We start from the raw sequence: 18,612 nt of genomic DNA on the forward strand, positions 1-18,612 counted from the left end.
AGCTGTAATTTTCTTCTTACTCATTTACTGTAGCCACACATATTATATACCGTTTTTCTCGCCATTAAATGGACTTTCTAAAGATACCATTATTTTCATCATATCTTATAATTTACTATAAAAAAAATGATAAAATATGAGGAAAAATGGAAAACTTTCTAACTTTGACCCCCAAAATCTGTTACATATCTAAAACCACCAAAAAACACCCATGCTAAATAGTTTCTAAATTTTGTCCTGAGTTTAGAAATACCCAATGTTTACATGTTCTTTGCTTTTTTTGCAAGTTATAGGGCCATAAATACAAGTAGCACTTTGCTATTTCCAAACCATTTTTTTCCAAAATTAGCACTAGTTACATTAGAACACTAATATCTTTCAGGAATCCCTGAATATCCCTTGACATGTATATATTTTTTTTAGTAGACATCCCAAAGTATTGATCTAGGCCAATTTTGGTATATTTCATACCACCATTTCACAGCCAAATGCGATCAAATCCAAAAAATCATTCACTTTTTCACGAACTTTCGGTTTCTCACTGAAATTATTTACAAACAACTTGTGCAATTATGGCATAAATGGTTGTAAATTCTTCTCTGGGATCCTCTTTGTTCAGAAATAGCAGACATATATGGCTTTGGCGTTGCTTTTTGGTAATTAGAAGGCCGCTAAATGCCACTGCGCACCACAAGTGTATTATGCCCAGCAGTTAAGGGGTTAATTAGGGAGCTTTTAGGGAGCATGTAGGGTTAATTTTAGCTTTAGTGTAGTGTAGTAGACAACCCCAAGTATTGATCTAGGCACATTTTGGTATATTTCATGCCACCATTTCACCGCCAAATGCGATCAAATTAAAAAAAACTTAAAATATTTCACAATTTTAGGTTTCTCACTGAAATAATTTACAAACAGCTTGTGCAATTATGGCACAAATGGTTGTAAATGCTTGTCTGGGATCCCCTTTGTTCAGAAATAGCAGACATATATGACTTTGGCGTTGCTTTCTGGTAATTAGAAGGCCGCTAAATCCTGCTGCGCCTCACACGTGTATTATGGCTAGCAGTGAAGGGGTTAATTAGGGAGTTTGTAGGAAGCTTGCAGGGTTAATTTTAGCTTTAGTGTAGAGATCAGCCTCCCATCTGACACATCCCACCCCCTGATCCCTCCCAAACAGCTCCCTTCCCTTCCCTCCCCCACAATTGTCCCCGCCATCTTAAGTACTGGAAAGTCTGCCAGTACTAAAATTAAAGGGTTTTTTAATTTTTTTTTTTTTTAGCATATGTACATATGCTACTGTGTAGGATCCCCCCCCTTAGCCCCCAACCTCCTTGATCCCCCCAAAACCGCTCTCTAACCCTCCCCTCTGCCTTATTGGGGGCCATCTTGGGTACTGGCAGCTGTCTGCCAGTACCCAGTTTGCAATAAAAAGTGCAATAAAAAGTGCTTTTTTGTTTTGTTTTTCTTTTCTGTAGTGTAGCTTCCCACACAGACAAACCCCCACCACCTTGCTGATCGTTTTTTTTTTTTTTTTTAAATTTTTGACTTTCAAAATTTTTAATTTTCACAATTTTCTGTAGTGTAGCGGTTCCCACCCGCTCCCCCCCGTGCACGCGCCCGCCCCCACCCTCCCGTGCACGCGCGCGCGCCCCCAGCCACCCCCGCCCACGATCCCGCCCCCCTTCACATAACCAGGGCCATCGATGGCCGCCTCCCGGTCAGGCTCCCACCCACCAACGCAGTAAGCCACCGATCTCCGGTGCAGAGAGGGCCACAGAGTGGCTCTCTCTGCACCGGATGGCTTACAAAGGTTATTGCAGGATGCCTCCATATCGAGGCATCACTGCAATAACCGGAAAGCAGCTGGAAGCGAGCAGGATCGCTTCCAGCTGCTTTCCACACTGAGGACGTGCAGGGTACGTTCTCAGGCGTTAACTGCCTTTTTTCTGAGGACGTACCCTGCACGTCCTCAGTCGTTAAGGGGTTAATGGATCGTGGACTCTCACCACCTGTATGAAAGAAAACATAATTAATGCTTACCTGATAAATTTAATTTCTTTCATTGTGACCACACCCTTTGTTTATAGGTTTATTTTCTTTAGCACATTTTCCCCCCTGCTCCTTTTATGTTTTTTTCCTTTTTCTTACCTTATATTGCTTTGCTATACGTTCTACTGAGGTACTTGTGAGGTAGGAGGGTTTTTATAGAGCTCTTGGGTTTGGAAATCTTTGCCTTCTAATGGTAAGGAAGATTAATTCCCAGGAGTAATGGATTGTGGACTCTCACCACCATGAAAGAAATTAATTTATCAGGTAAATCTTATCTGAATGCATTTTTACATTTTTTTTTTTTCACAACTAAAGGTCGTTAGGTCATGTGTGCCATATAGATAAACATTGTGCTCATACCCGTGGAGTTACCTAGGAGTCAGCACTGATTGGCTAAAATGCAAGTCTGTCAAAAGAACTTAAATAAGGGGGCAGTCTGGAGAGGCTTAGATATAAGGCAATCACTGTTACTGTTTTGCATACAGTAACCACAATCACATGATCACCCTGGGCTTTGACTGATCCTGGACAAGACTACCTCAGTTATAAAGCAAGTTCTGGGGCTGCTGGCAGTTGCAGGAATGCGGGAATCCCCTTCTAAGGATGCTAAATAGTATTGACGTACCATTACATCACTAGGATCCTTAAAGGGACAGTCTACACCTGATTAAACATAAACCCATACCTTAGATTAACCAAATTAGATCCACCTGCACTGCATTGCATGTCCTGTAGCTCGACCGATACACAAGTAATCCTAAAAGGAACATTGGTTTAGTTCATGTACACATGGCCGCCAAACTCCCCCCACTTTTAAGTCTTTATATTTTGTTATATTAAATTGTCCAATCAGAATCTGCTCACTAGTTAAACTTTTGAAGAAGCGTTCACGCTGATTCACGCATGGGCAATTAAATAGGAACCAAATATCCGGAACTTTTGTGTAATTGAGTTTTAGTTTGATTATATGAATCTTCACTACAATACATAGTGTTCCGACTGCTACTTGTCAGCGGTCGGAAACACTATGGGCATAAGCAGAACAGCGACGTCAGTTTCTTACATGCACGAGTATGGAAAAGGAATAGAGAAGGGGGCGAAGGAGGAGGGGGAGCAGTTTGGCAGCCATATCTAGAAGACAAATTTACTCACCGTAACATGCATCGGTCCATCTGCTATGTATGTAAAGGGGTGCAATGGTACGTTTTTATGGTGAGCAAATTAACAGCTCATTATTAAATTGGGTGTAGACTGTTTTTTCGTTACGTAATGGTACGTCAGTGTTGCCGAAGAGTTTAAAGTTCCCGTTAATAGTAAACTGTCATTTGATATTAATAAAATCTTTGACATGTCATAGGTATATGAGGTTTTATAAATGTAAAAGAATCTTAGGGCACAGGGGTCCCGAAGAGGTGCAGTCATGAGGGGAGAGAGATCCAGACAGCATAGACAGGCAGCACTCTCGGTGGATGGATCAGTGAAGACAAAACCTAGAAAAAATAATAAAAAGAGAGGCGCCACATGGTGTAGAATATTCGGAAAAGAGCCACACAGTAAGCACCAAGCAAAGGCCCTAAGAATGGCAACTCACAAGAGTGGCGGCAGAACCGGAGTGCCAGACAGAGCAGCACGGGACCTCAGGAGTCGCCCGTAAGACTCGCTCCTGGTCTTATTTGACTTTCTGGGCCTCCTACGCATCACTGTCCCTGCTAAACCACGGCTCTCCGGATTGGACCATCTGGTCACCTGACTCAACGCTTGACACTACTGACTCCTGTGCGAGTCTTACGGGCGACTCCTGAGGTCCCGTGCTGCTCTGTCTGGCACTCTGGTTGTGCCGCCACTCTTGTGAGATGCCATTCTTAGGGGCTTTGCTTGGTGCTTACTGTGTGGCTCTTTTACGAATATTCCCCAACCATGTGGTGCCTCTCCTTTTATTATTTTTTATAAATGTAAAATGTGTCCAAATGATCAGTTTTTATCAATCTAGTTGCTGAACATGGCCCTTTAAAAGTTGATTATTTTACATTGCATAGCTTTTTTGCATTGTTTATGGAAAAATATTTATTAGAAGACCTATTTACAGAGGGCACGCTTGTTTTGTAGTTTTCCACTTTTCCAATGACAAGATATAAATGTGTATATGTTCAAAACAAAAACTTTCCAATTTTTTTTTTTTTTAAATTTACTGTGTTTTCTTCTTAATATTTGTAGAAGACCATACTTAAAGGAGCAGTAAATACAGTATATTTGCAAAATAATAAAAAATCCATTATAAGACACTTAGTCTGATCTTCAGATGAGTAGTAGTTTTTTTTTCTGACACATTTCAAAGTTATGTCTATTTCCACTCCTCCTGTATCATGTGACAGCCATCAGCCAATCACAAATTCATATACGTAAATTCTGTGAATTCTTGCACATGCTCAGTAGGAGCTGGTGACTCAAAAAGTGTAAATATAAAAAGACACATTTTGTTAATGTAAGAAAATTGTTTAAAATTGCATTCTCTATCTCAATAATTAATTTTGGACTTCAGTGTTAATCTCTTAGTAAGGTAAGGCTTGTTATTTACTGTGTCATTTTAGTCAATAAACCAAACTTTGCCAAGAATTTGTTTTTTTTTTTTTTTCTTCCTGACCTCACAGTGATAAAGTTGGTTATTCAGGCTTGTACCCATATCTAGTATGCTTCAGAGCAGGGTGTTCTACTTTTTTTTTTTTTCACAGGCTCTGATTCAGTCTCAATGTAGTCTAAGCTCCAAAGCGTCTTTGGCGACAATTTGGGTTATTCCTGATAGCATATGAGCTCAGTAGCAGGGCTTCATCTCACAGGAGTTAACTGTGGCTTCAGCTTCGGCCATATTTATTTCAGTGAAAATGTCTTTACTACTTGCATATGCTAGCTTTTTATTGCAATGTATTTAAAGTGACATAAATCATCTGCACACTTCCAGAGCCAACCTCTGTGCTTACACTCTGAAAATAATATTTTGTGCTCCTAATGTATGTCACATACTTCTTTTTTTGTTGTTGCAACTAGTCCTATTGTTTCCTGTGAATCAGTCATACTTTTACATTTTCCCTTAATATGTCATGGGAATAGAGTGCTTCCAGTTACCAGTAATAGTCCTTACATTGTTTTGAATGGTTATGCATGTTAATGTACTGAAGCTTTACTAAGGCTATAATTTTGCCAGCATTGGATAAGGCAACCAGTTTCCATGGTAACACCCACATACTTTTGCTCATGCCTAGAACTTATGAATACATATACTGACGGCTTTTAAGCTCACTCTAGGGAATGCTTTTGTCCTTTTTTTTTATTTTTATGTTTATGCTTCCGACGTATATTAATAATTTTTAAATATTCAGTGGGCATATAAAAAAATCCTGTTTAGTGCTCTAAATATCACATACGATAGGAATACATGAAATCTTGTGCAGTAGTAAAGTTATGTTATAAATAAAAAACAGCTTTGTTTGAGACCATTCCTTGTTATTAATTGCACAGAATCATTCTGCTGCTTTACAGGCTTGTGTGACTTATGTATTAGAATCATTTAGCAAATTATGGTAATTATAAGGATTGAAGAAATTAAACTCTTACTCATAATGTGAGCCATTTTTATGAAGGTAGAGCAGACACTATCCAGCATTATCTCTTGCTTTAGCGGCTGAAATATTGTTGTAGAAAGCACTAATATTCCTGGTTCTCGTCTTTGCTGTATCTCGGTTTGGCCTTCTTAACTTGCACATACTTAATTCCAAATAATAACCACAAACACGTTATGTGCTTTTATATTTTAATTATGCCTGTTTTCTTTTCAGGTTTATTGACTGGTGTAGTTGTGGATTCTGGAGATGGTGTCACTCACATTTGTCCTGTGTATGAAGGCTTCTCTCTTCCTCACCTCACCAGGCGATTAGACATCGCTGGCAGGGACATCACACGTTACCTGATAAAGGTAATAGCATAAACCTATAGTTTTAAAGGAATTGATGTATTGTAATGTGATACTTTTTGTCCCATTTCTTCTTTTTTAAGGTCAAGTATAGTTGTTATTGTTCCGATTTCTTTCCTCACCTCAGAGTCACGTATAAATTTTTTTATTTTCCTTTAAAAGGACAGTCAACACCAAACTTATTTAAAAAAATAGATAATACATTTATTTACCATTCCCCAGTTATGCATAACCAAGACTGTTCTATTAATATACTGGTTACCTCTGATTACATGTTATCTAAACTTCTGCAGACTGCCCCCTTATCTCAGATCTTTTCACTGATTTTCACTGATTTTAAAATGGTGCTGACTCTTAAATTACTCCACTGGAGAGAACACAATGTTATTTATATGGCACACATGAACAAACAGTAGATGTTGTTAGCTAGTCACAGCCAGACAGTGAGATAAGAGGTGGACTGCAGTATTAGAAATCAGCCCATGAGCCTACCTAGGTTTAGCCTTCAACAAAGAATATCAAGAGAAAAAAGAAAATTTGATGATAAAAGTGAAATGGAAAGTTGTTCAAAATGACACGCCCTATCTGTATCATGAAAGTTTAATGTGGAGTCCACCTGTCCCTTTTAAGTAGGGTGGACAGAAACCCAAAGCAGCATCTTATCATACCCACTTTCCATCATTTCTTTTCTTTTTTTTTATTTTTAAACTCTGGGCTCTCAGTCAAATGTGGTTTTCTGGCACTGTCTAGAGCAGTGAATTAATTTTTATATCTGGGATTCTATGCAGTCTTGTGTTACACAACTGGTTTTGATATATTAGGACTGCTACTGTTAAACGTATAGTCTAGTCAAAATTAAACTTTCATGATTCAGATAGAGCATACAACTTTCTTATTTACTCTATTATCAATGTTTCTTCGTTCTCTTGGTCTCTTGATTTGAAAAGCAAGAATGTAAGCTTAGGAGCCGGCCCATTTTTATTTCAGCACCTGTTTAGCGCTTGCTGATTAGTAGCTACATTTAGACACCAATCGGCTAGCGCTACCCAGGTTCTGAACCAAAAATGGGCTGGCTCCTAAACTTACATTCTTGCTTTTTCAAATATAGATACCAAGAGAACAAAGAAAAATTTGATAATAGGAGTAAATTAGAAAGATTCTTAAAATTGCATGCTCTATCTGAATCATTAAATTTTGACTAGACTATCCCTTTACGGTTACGTGTGCTTTTATATATGGCATTGCATAGAATCAGTAACTTGGATGTCAGAATATATATATATATATATATATATATATATATATATATATATATATATATATATATATATATATATATATATATATATATATATATATAATTTTTTTTTTTTTTTTTTTTTTTTAATAATTTTTATTGAGGTAAATGTATAGACATCGCTACAGTCATAAAGTAGGGTACACTTGAGTTATACATTTTCAATATACATCAGACATAAAATCAGAGTATCAACATTCCAGTATAAACTCCTTGGTATCTCAGGCACAATATACAGTATTCAATACCAGGATTAAGTAAACCTAACAAGTGAGATATGCTAAAATATACCAAGTTGAAGTAGAACCCTCTAAAAAAAAAAAACAATGCGGGGCTGGAGCCCTTGAAATATAAGGAGCAATGCCTATCATACACACAAGAGAACATATAAAATATAACCTCAGTTTTTTTCTATTTCAACCATTTTAACCTGACGTGCATCCTCCACATAGTACGAAGTCACTTATGGACTTCCCTTCACTTTAATAATATTCAGTCGTAGGAAGACTCCATAAGCCCTTACTTGACCTTCAATGAAATAGATCGCAAACATATACACTCCACAGGTAGGCAGCACCAGAGAGAGTAATAAGTGTGAGCTTCAGGGGGAAGCACCTTTTAACAGGCTGGAAAAGCTCTATAGGAACTCTTGTGCTCGCCCCCTGTGGAACAATTGCAGGTCCATGGTAAAAAACTACATAAATGGGCCATTATAAACATAATACGGATAAGGATGGGCAGAGACTTCCCAAATCTGCTTGAGATTGTAGAGGGTGACAAGTCACCTCTATCCCCTACAAGTAAAATTAACAGGGGGGGGGGACTAATAAAGTATGTGTCCTGCTCCTTCTATATAGAGATATTCTCTGTGTGTACTATAAGAAATATAAAACTTTATACATAAAATCAAATACAAGGAGTATAAATAGATAACCAGGTATAAGTCAACCATAGGGTGCAAAAAGTCTGAATGTCAGAGTTAGATACATGCACAAGTAACACAGGTAGAGGGAAATCCACTCACACCCCCCACAGGCCCCACTGACCCTACTATTAATAATAGACATAAGCATACAGGGACTCAAGCATTGCTCACATTTAATGTCTAATATTACTTTGTACTTCTTGAAACCCCTACACCCTGATTAGCGCAAACATAGGAAGCAGTGCCCAAATTTTAGTAAGCAGCTAGACCAAAATACCGGCCAGGGCTACTAATAGCCGTTTCACTCTAGGTCTGGCTTCAGGCCCAGGGCGATAACCTTAATCTGTCACTTGCTCTAGAGAAGTTGATTATGTAATTCTCCTCATTAATCCAGGGGGCAAACCTTAAATTACAAGCTACTTATAAATACAGCACCTGCCATCTGCAATATATTAACAAAAGGGTTAGACTAAGCAGCCTCTGCGACTCCATCATCCCGGCCGTAGATGACAGAGAGGTGGAAATGTGTATAACATATCAATATGAACAGTACCAGAGAACCTAGAATGGAGTTTAAATAACCTTTATATATGTCTAAGCACATATATACCTAATGTCCAGGGGCAGGGATCTATATACAAAATAAAATTAAATGCAGTGGCTGGTCATCAGGAAACCAAGAGTTTCCGAAACTATAATATTTGCAGAGGATATGTATTTAACAGGGTAGACCCCATAGTTTATGAAAGGTTGATTCTGAAAATATACCTATCTAAAACTAACCCTGATGTTGCAAAACAATTGATCAGATAAATGGCAAGTGTCAAAGAAAAAAATGTGAATATACACAATGTATTTCTAAGGGAAAAGCAGGCCACGTTCATGAGTCTCTAAACAAATATATCAAGCTTGGAGGCCTTCATTGAATTATAACATTTCGTGCTCTCAATAAGTCCCATCAGTGGGGGCATGTTTACCCTATGCCAGATCTATAGGTGCAGTTCCACTGTAGATTGAGGACAAGCGGTGCTTGTTCGCAATAGTCCCCATCCTGTGTTTCAAACAGCTTTGCACTGTCAATATGCTGACCAGACACATCTTTCCATGCTTTAGTGGAGATCCCATTCCCCTGCCGTGCAACTGGATTGCAGAGGTACACTATGATCTTCAGCTCCCACCTTATTACACCGTCTTCTTCCGACTTGGGTTTACATATAGGCTACGAGGATACCGTAGTACCTAATGACACTATCTGCCGACATGGGGTATCTCTCACCCCTGTAGTTGCTTCCTTCTCCCCCGGGCCAGGCAATGGGCTGCAAGTCAGGGCACTTCTCTGTTGCGCAGCAATAATTTTATTGGCTCTCTCGCAGAACTTCCTTTTAAAGTCTGTCATAAGTCTCACAAATAATGTGCTGAACTCCTCCATGATCTGGGCCCTGTATTAGCGCGTGTTTCACTACGCACTTACTTGCTGATCCAAAATGGTGATTCGTGCCAGGCGTCGTCCAGGCCTTCACTCAGCTATCCTCTATCTCCTTCCCCCTCCACGCTGTTTGTCACTCCAGCTCGTGCCCCTTGTTAGGGCAGTCAAGTAAGGGAGGTCTATCGATGCAGTAAGTGTCGTTGCTAACAGTGTCGCCAGAAGGTGTTAGGAGAGGTGCTACTCACGGGGCTATTACCAAAGTGCCTGGTCGGATGCCCATGTCTTTGCCACCCATGCCCTGGGTGACCCTCAGCTGCTCAATAGATGTTACCGTCTGCCCTCCGGCACAAACGGCTCAGCTGTAACAATGAGAGCGGGAGGAAAGGCCACTTCTACTGTATCAGTCCTGACTTTTTGGCCCGGTACTGCAATGTGACCGAAGTCAACCAGCACTTATAAATCTCTTGCTTTCAGCAATTAATAACCCAACTGCTCTCTGGATTGTAGGCAAGGCGAAATTCTATCCTTTGAAGGCAAAATTATGGCTTTTTAGCTATTTTATCTGTATATATGTCAGGAGCTATGTTTGAACACGTCTTCTCTAACAGCTAGCTCAGAATATATATTTTAATAACAAGAATAATACTTTCGAGATGAGTGAATATCTATACTATAATCGCGTTTTGTAACGTCGCCGTCTGCAGTTGCGCAAGCATCCTCAAAGGAATGTTGGCAGCGCGAGGCAGCCAACAGAATTCACCTGGATGCAGCTTTGCTGCATCCAGGTGGATTCTGAAGATGGCAGGGTGGTGAAAGAATCTGTGGATTCTTTCACTTCCCTTTAAGCTGCATCCCTGTGGATTCCGTTCACCACCCTTCCATTTTATGAATCCACCGGGATGCAGCAAAGGCAAACAGAGCATTAAAAAAAAAAATGCCCGCAATAAGTCTAAGTATTTTAAAACAAAAAACAAAACTAACCATCCGCAATAAGTAATAAAAAAAATAATATATAACCGTCCGCACGAAGTATTGAGAAAAAAAACAATAAAATGATTAACCCCCTAAATACGCCAACCGCAACATCGCAAACTACCTAATACATCTATTAACCCCTAATCCACCAACCTCCCACAACGCATTTAACCTAATTTACCTATTCACTCCTAAACCCCCAACCCCACAACGTAAAAAACTAATTTAATGACTAAGCCTCCTAACCTAAAGCTTTTTGTAGGGCATTGCCCTAAAGAAATCATCTATTTTACATTAAAAATAAGTCCCCCCCCCCAACAGTAAAAAAAAAACCCCACCCATCACACCCCGCAAAATTAAAAAAAAATAACACTAATAAACCTTAACTACCCATTGCCCCTTAAAAGGGCATTCAGCTCTTTTCTTCTTAAATGGGGATAGTCCATAGCTGCATGCATTACTTTTGGGAATTCAGAACCTGCCCACCAGGAGGTGGCAAACACACCCCAGCCAAAGGCTTAAATACCTCCCCCACTTCCCTCATCCCCAGTCATTCTTTGCCTTTCGTCACAGGAGGTTGGCAGAAAAGTGTCGGACGATTAAAGATGGTCTCTTATGGAGGGTAGTACTCAAAAATGGGACTGGAGTTTTAAGTAATCCTGTCAGTCTCTCAGTGAGAGCATGGATGAAGGTTAGAGTCCGGAGATGCAGGGAGAGTCTTTCTGCGTAACTATCCCAACTCATGTTAACAGCTCCTTAGCAATCAGCGTTGACGAGTTTTGCTGACTGCTTTCTTCACTCAAATCCATGTCAGAAGCGAGGCTACTATCTGTCACACTTGAAGGGCTGTGTTCCTGTTCCACAGCGTATATTTTCCGGTAATATTGTTTCATGTGTGAATGTAATGTAAACTAAGAAGTCAGGGTCTCAGTGGGACTCCTTTATCTTTATGGAATCAAAGGTTAATATCTCCTGAGGGGGGGTTATTGAACAGGGGGGACTTTAATCATGTTATGTGATTCTGTCTGCTATTGTGTAGTGACGCTTGGGCTCGTGGCTATATCGGAACATAACTGCCTTTTTTTGTCAGGCTGCGTGGCTCTTGTGGCCTTGGCATGCTTTTCTCTGTCCTGCACGGTGTGCCTTGTGACTAGGCGTGGTCACGTTCTGCACTCCATTTCCGTATTCTTGACCGTGTGGTGACGGAGAGAGTCTGTTTTGCTAGTTGTCAGGGTCACAGGTAGTGGGGGGTACCCAAGCCATTGGGGGTGTAAGGTGTCGTTATTTTTTTCTTCTATCCATAATTTCTGTCCAAGCTATGGAGGATTCTGATTTTTTGGAGACAGATGTGTCTGATTCAGATTCTACTTCTTGCAAGGAGTATGAGATGGCCCGGGTAATCCATGCCCATCAGTTATGTTCCGAATGCCGCTTTCAAGTGCTCTCTTCTCCCGCAACAGTGAAATTTAGAGTCTGCCGAGCCATTCGCCCCTGGGGATCTCACATCCCGTGAGGCGCGTGCCCTAGAACCTTCCTTAGCTATGCAAGCATGTGTCTCTAATGCCGTTACCCCTTCTCCGGCTTGTTTCCTCCAGAGGTTACGGCACGGTTCCGCATGGTCATATCTATGGCGTTGGCGCATTTACATCTTCCTCGGAGGGAGGTGTTGATGAGATACTGTCAGTGTTCTGTTAACCAGGGCTCGTCAGGTGTGGGATCGTCTGGTCAGATCAGCCATCTGGGGAAGCGGTTTCCTCTGAAGCTTCACGGGCCCAACCCTCTGGGTTGGGGTTGTTTGTTGCCCTGGCAAAGGTAAGTCTTGCTCTTCGTTATATAGACTGGAGTGCCTTCGTGTCCTGGAGGATCCCAATCCTTATGGCTTGAGGGATCCTTGGTCTTTTGTTCCAGATGGCAAACTGGGTTAGACGTGGGGGGATGAAGTTAATCTCCTTGTCTCCAATTTACTTTCTTTTTGGGGTATCTTATTCCAGTTCTGAGCTTCAGGGGAATGGGGTCTCTGATTGGCTGGTCCTATTAGTGTGCCTATTCTTCTTGGGCATTCACCTGCGGGTGCTGCGCTCCTTTTCTTTGATTCGGTTAGGATGTATTTTTTTTTTTTTTTTTGAGAAGCTCATGTCTGTTATAATTTTTCCGTTGGGAAACATTTCTTCCTGGGATTTTAAAGTAGAGATTTTGTGGTCTCTTTGGCACTTCCGTGGAAGTTGCATGTTAAGGTGTTAGTACATTGTTATGTCTATAGTTCCTTTTGTCGATTCCTATTGGGGTTTCGATTTTTTTTTTGTAGCCTGGGTCAGTTCTGAGTGCCCTATGTAGCAGGCTGGTGGTCCTGGTCGGGCGCTATTTTCTGTTCCTTAAGGTCTATATCATCCACATGGTGCCGGTATAACCCGCTGTCCTGGTTGGGTTGCAAGTTGCTCACTAGGATGAGGAGTTAATTATACTTTGGTTTCTGTTCAGATCGAATAAAGCTTTCGCCTTTACTAAAGATTTCGGTGGAAAGGAACATCCATGAGTTTTCCAAATTTTTTTTGAGGCTCTGCCCCTTGCAGGGCTAAAACATGGTAGAGGAGGCCTTTCATTCCTAGACGTCAGGCTGGTTCTCATTTCTTCTTTTGGGTGGGGCATCAGAGGGGTTGTACTTAGTCCTCATTGTCCTGTTCCTGATTGTTGGCAGGGTTCCAGAAGCGGATCCTGCTAAAGATTATTCTGTGGGTTCCGGAGGTCCTTTGGGCTCGGAGCTAGGGTTCTCCATTCCCAAGGGACTGGAGGTTTAGATGACTCCTTGGACATCTGGGGTACCAAGTTGAGGCGATTTTTGGATATTGGATGTGTTTTTTGAGGCCTTGATGACGGTAACTCTTCCTTAAGGGGTCGAGGTGTCTTAGGCTTCTTTTTTCCCTTTCTTGGGGCTAGTTGGGGGTCATCTGTTCGGGAAGTTTGGGCATTTACAGCTTTTTTTTCTTCCTCCTAATGTTTCTCGTCTGCTCCCATGGTTTTGGGGCTCTGTAGAATGCGTATGTCTGCCCTTACTTAAGATGTCTCGGTTTTATCTGTCGCTCGCCAGGAATTGTGAGGCTCGTCCATCGTTAATTCCTTGAGCCGTTGGGGTTTCCGGGAGGTTAATCCTGAAGGGATTGTTTGGAGACTATTTTATCTTCTCAAACTGGATTATCTAGTTTTGAGCTCTATTTCTTGTCATCTCCTTAGTATTTGGACTTTGGGGTGTCTCTAGCCTTTAGGAGATATGCTCTCTGTCTCTGGGATACTTGACGAATGTCCAGTGTCCAAGGACCTTTGGATGTGGCTGTGGTTGCATCTCCATGGGTACAGGTTCTCCGTATGAGGTATCCCTATGGTTCCTCAGGGGTTACTACCTTGTGGCCGGCTCCGGTTTTCCCGGACAAGTTCTTGTCTTGGATATCTGACCGAATCTCTTAGATGGGTCTTGGGCGGTTCAGTCCTTCTGGTTCGGAGATTTGAAAATAGCCTAATGGGTAGTTTAGCTGCTAAGCAAGCGGGAGATTGGAGTCACAATCTGTTGCAGCTATCTGCAACTTAAGTGTGCTAGATGGCTGTTTGCTTTTCTACTTGGCCGGCATTTGCAGCCGGATGGTTCCTCTACAATCGGTATTGCCTTTACCGTCTGTCTGCTGCCGCATACTCCATGCCTGTGGGCGGGTGAGCGGTTATATTTGGCTTTCTCCTCCCCTTAGGGAGATTGGGGCATACCACGATATCCACCTAGTGCCCCTGAGGTCTTACTCTGTTCAGTGGTGTCCCCCCCTTCCTTGAGTGCAGGATATCATGAAGGGTTGGATTATGGTATTGTGCCGTCACTGTTTCAGTGTAGTCTCTCTTTTCCCTGGGAGTGTCCTTTCTTGCAGAGAAAGGATCTGTGTCTGGGTCCTGGAACCCAAGCTCGTCCTATGCTCTGTCATAGCTTAGTTGGTTAGCGTGCCAGACTTGTTGGCAAATGGTGGAGTTTGCTCTACCCATTAGTACTGTTCAGTTTATGGGTGGTCCGGGGAATTCCCCCCCCCCCTGCTTTCAGACATTGCCAGTCGCTTTGGTGCTGTGTCCGTTTCCTCGGAGAGGGGGTCAGAGGTCTGTCTGCTTGGTTGAGCCTTGACAGCGTATCTTACTTAGCTCTCCTACTTCCTTGTTTTTACTGGGTTTGAGTGGGTTTCTGCACTCCTTCGGAATTTTCCTCTGTGGGAGTCCTGGTGCAGTTCCTAGCTTGGTTGGCTAGTGTTAACGGCTAGACTTCTGTTGCAGAGGGAAGCCTGTGGCTTCATCTGGAGCACGATAACATTTATGGTGCTATTTTTAGATGGTTTCCGGGGTGGTTTTTATCCCTCGGTCACTCTTTAACAGTGCGGATTGCACGCTGTGTGAGGGATGGGGTCTACCTTGTCTCTCTAGGTCTCCAGGGTTGGGATGTTAAGGGGTAGGTTTTTTTTTCCTCCCTTCTTTTTTTTTCGGTCGTTGGAATTCGTTCTCTATGCGTTTTTGTCCTGTTGCAACCTTGGTTTGTGCTTGGAGTTCGGCTAGGGTTCTTTTTACCCTAGCGTGTTGGTCTTTGGAGCTCTGTTGAGTTCTTCCTTATCTTCCTTTTCCCTTCGGGGGTATGTGGAGGTCCCCTTCCCTTGGGTTGGGGATAAGTTTAAGTGTGGGCTTAGAGCCTGTGTGATTTGTCTCCTCTGAGGCTTTGTGCTTGGTGGAATCTACTGATTCTGAGCGGTCTTTAACTAGGGTCTTGCTGGTTTTAACTGATGGGCAGTTACCTGGTCCTTTCAGGTTTTATCCTTCTGTTTCTGGTGAGCAGTTGTTTTTGTCAGGTGTTTAAGTAATTTCAGTCTGTGGTGCCCTCCGAATGTGCCGCCTTGTCTACCCAGCCTTTTTTTGCATTCAGTGACCTCTATAGCTTGGGTAATGTTTTCCCAAAAGTAATGAATGCAGCTGTGGACTCTCCCCGTTTAAGAAAAACTTAAATTATGCTTACCTGATGATTTTCTTTTCTTCTGACAGAGTCCATAGCTCCCCGCCCACGTTTTTATATGGGGCTGCCTTTTATTTATTTTTATTTTTTTTCATTCTTCTGGCACCTTTTACTCCCTGATATTTCTCCTACTGTTCCTTGTTCCCTTGGCAGAATGACTTGGGGATGAGGGAAGTGGGGGAGGTATTTAAGCCTTTGGTTGGGGTGTCTTTGCCTCCTCCTGGTGGCCAGTTTCTGAATTCCCAAAAGTACTGAATGCAGCTGTGGACTCTCCCCGTCAGAAGAAAAGAAAATGATCAGGTAAGCATAATTTAATTTTTTTCACTGCCCTTAAAACAAAAGGCATTCAGCTCTTTTGCAAATTGCCCAATAAACCCTAATCTAAAGAACCAAAACCCCCTAAAAATTTTAATTAATTCCAGACTGGTACATCATCTTTATCCACAGCGAAGGAGGCGCGGAGTTCCGGAGCGGTCTTTCCAGATGTGCGCGGAGCGAAGGTCCGGAGCGGTCTTCCCAGATGTGGCAATCGGCGGCGGCAGTCCTCGCCAAAGGCGTGGAAGTTCCTCTTCATGTGATCGTCCACCGCACACTGAAAATTGAATTCAAGGTACCCCATATTTATTAGGGTACCTTGCATTCCTATTTGTTGAAATTTTCAAAATCAGCCAATAGGATGAGAGCTACTGAAATCTTATTAGCTGATTTGAATAGCCAACAGGATTTCAGTAGCTCTAATCCTATTGGCTGTTTTGAAAAACTCAGCCAATAGGAATGCAAGGTAAACCAAATTGATTGCGGTACCTTGCATTCAATATTCAGTGTACGACTGACATCAGATGAAGACGAGCCTCCATTCCGCCGAGGATCGCCACATCTAGGAAGACTGCTCTAGACCTCCGCGCCGCCTTCGCTGTGGATGAAGATGATGGACCCGCCTGGAAGAAGAACTTCTCCGCTGAACTTCTGAAACTGTGAGTACCTATTTGGGGCTTTAGTGTTAGGTTTTTTCTTTTAATTTTTTTTTTTTTTTTTTTTTAGATTAGGGTTTATTGGGCAATTTGCAAAAGAGCTGAATGCCCTTTTAAGGGCAGTGAAAAAGAGCTGAATGCCCTTTTTTAGGGGAATGCTCAAACAAAGGCCCCTTTGCGGGCAATGGGTAGTTTAGATTTATTAGTGTTTTATTTATTTTTTTGGGGGGTTTTACTGTTAGGGGGGACTTTGTTTATTTGTAATGTAAAAGAGCTGATTTCTTTAGGGCAATGCCCTACAAAAATCCCTTTCAATGGATATTGGTAGTTTATTCTTAGATTAGGGGGTGTTTTTTATTTTGGGGGGCTTTTTATTTTTATAGGGATTAGGTTTAATTTTTTTATTTTGGATAGTGTTTATTTTTTCTGTATTTTTACTTTTTTATTTTTTGTAGCTTGGGGGGGGGGTTACATTTTTCACACATAGACTGCCCTCTTATTTATATATATATATATATATATATATATATATATATATATATATATATATATATATATATATATATATATATATATATATATATATATATATATATATATATATATATATATATAAAATTAAATAAAAACATTAGGTGTCTTATGTTCTAGAAGTGTGTGTAGAACTTCAGTTTAGTTTCAACAATACCATTGTCAGAGGCTGTCTTAAATATAATGAATTAGCCATTCTTGCATCAGATTAAACAGTGTTTTATACAGATCTATGTAAGTAACCCATTGGCTTTGGTCTCCTATATGCTGCCAAAACAATATGAAGACTATAAAACATACATGTTTCCATGGTTGCGGATTGTAATTCTTCAACGTCTAAGAGCAAGGCTGAATTCCTTATAGCATTTGAAAATATGTGCCAGCCATCTTAGTTGTATCTAATTCCCCATTCTATTGGATCATCCGCCATAAGTACCTGGCAATAAAGAGAGGATATTCCTGAAAGATGATTGAGAAGCATTGCATCTTCCCATTGCTTTGGATATATTATCTAATTATAATTTGACTATCTGGTTTCTGTGTCATATTATATTTTCTAACCAAGCAATTTAATGTAAAATGCAGGGGGAAGTAACCAAGGTGCCTTTATAGCAGTCATTTATTTTAAATCTAACATATTGCTTACTTTTTTATATTTTTTCCCTTATATCTGGTCTTTTGATTTTCTAAGCATTGATGAAGTTAGAACGTGCTCGTTCATCGGGATAACTTAATCAAAAGCCTGAAGAGACAGCAAACACCTTGAGATTTGTATTTAACATGATTAGTTATGTATAATGAAACAACTTTGCAGTATACTTTCATTATTTATTTTGTCCCCTTTTATGTAATTTAGCTCTGAAAATTGAGCAATTTCTAATTCCCAGAACTTAATCTGCACCCTCCTGACTTCTCATGGACAACACTGCAATATACAGTATCTGTCCCTAATTGGCCTTATGCGCCAACAACTGCTAACCGTGCACTCTACAGGGAGTGCAGAATTATTAGGCAAGTTGTATTTTTGAGGATTAATTTTATTATTGAACAACAACCATGTTCTCAATGAACCCAAAAAACTCATTAATATCAAAGCTGAATAGTTTTGGAAGTAGGTTTTAGTTTGTTTTTAGTTATAGCTATTTTAGGGGGATATCTGTGTGTGCAGGTGACTATTACTGTGCATTATTATTAGGCAACTTAACAAAAAACAAATATATACCCATTTCAATTATTTATTTTTACCAGTGAAACCAATATAACATCTCAACATTCACAAATATACATTTCTGACATTCAAAAACAAAACAAAAACAAATCAGTGACCAATATAGCCACCTTTCTTTGCAAGGACACTCAAAAGCCTGCCAGTGTTTTGATCTGTTCACCATCAACATTGCGTGCAGCAGCAACCACAGCCTCCCAGACACTGTTCAGAGAGGTGTACTGTTTTC

At 40.8% G+C, this 18,612-nt stretch overlaps 1 protein-coding gene and 1 non-coding gene across 2 annotated transcripts in view; both read left to right on the forward strand.

Annotated features, from left to right (window-relative positions):
• ACTR2 (actin related protein 2) overlaps positions 1-18,612 on the forward strand; it is a 160,218-nt gene that overhangs the window by 76,018 nt on the left and 65,588 nt on the right. The window contains exon 5 of the mRNA XM_053712095.1: positions 5,880-6,016. Within this exon, the coding sequence (XP_053568070.1) occupies positions 5,880-6,016 (137 nt within the window). The remainder of the gene's footprint in view (positions 1-5,879; positions 6,017-18,612) is intronic.
• LOC128658556 (U5 spliceosomal RNA) lies at positions 13,095-13,210 on the forward strand. Its single transcript, XR_008402235.1, has one exon. It is a non-coding gene; the product is annotated as a U5 spliceosomal RNA (small nuclear RNA).

This window comes from Bombina bombina, chromosome 4 (genome assembly GCF_027579735.1).
Source record: "Bombina bombina isolate aBomBom1 chromosome 4, aBomBom1.pri, whole genome shotgun sequence".
NCBI lineage: Eukaryota > Metazoa > Chordata > Amphibia > Anura > Bombinatoridae > Bombina > Bombina bombina.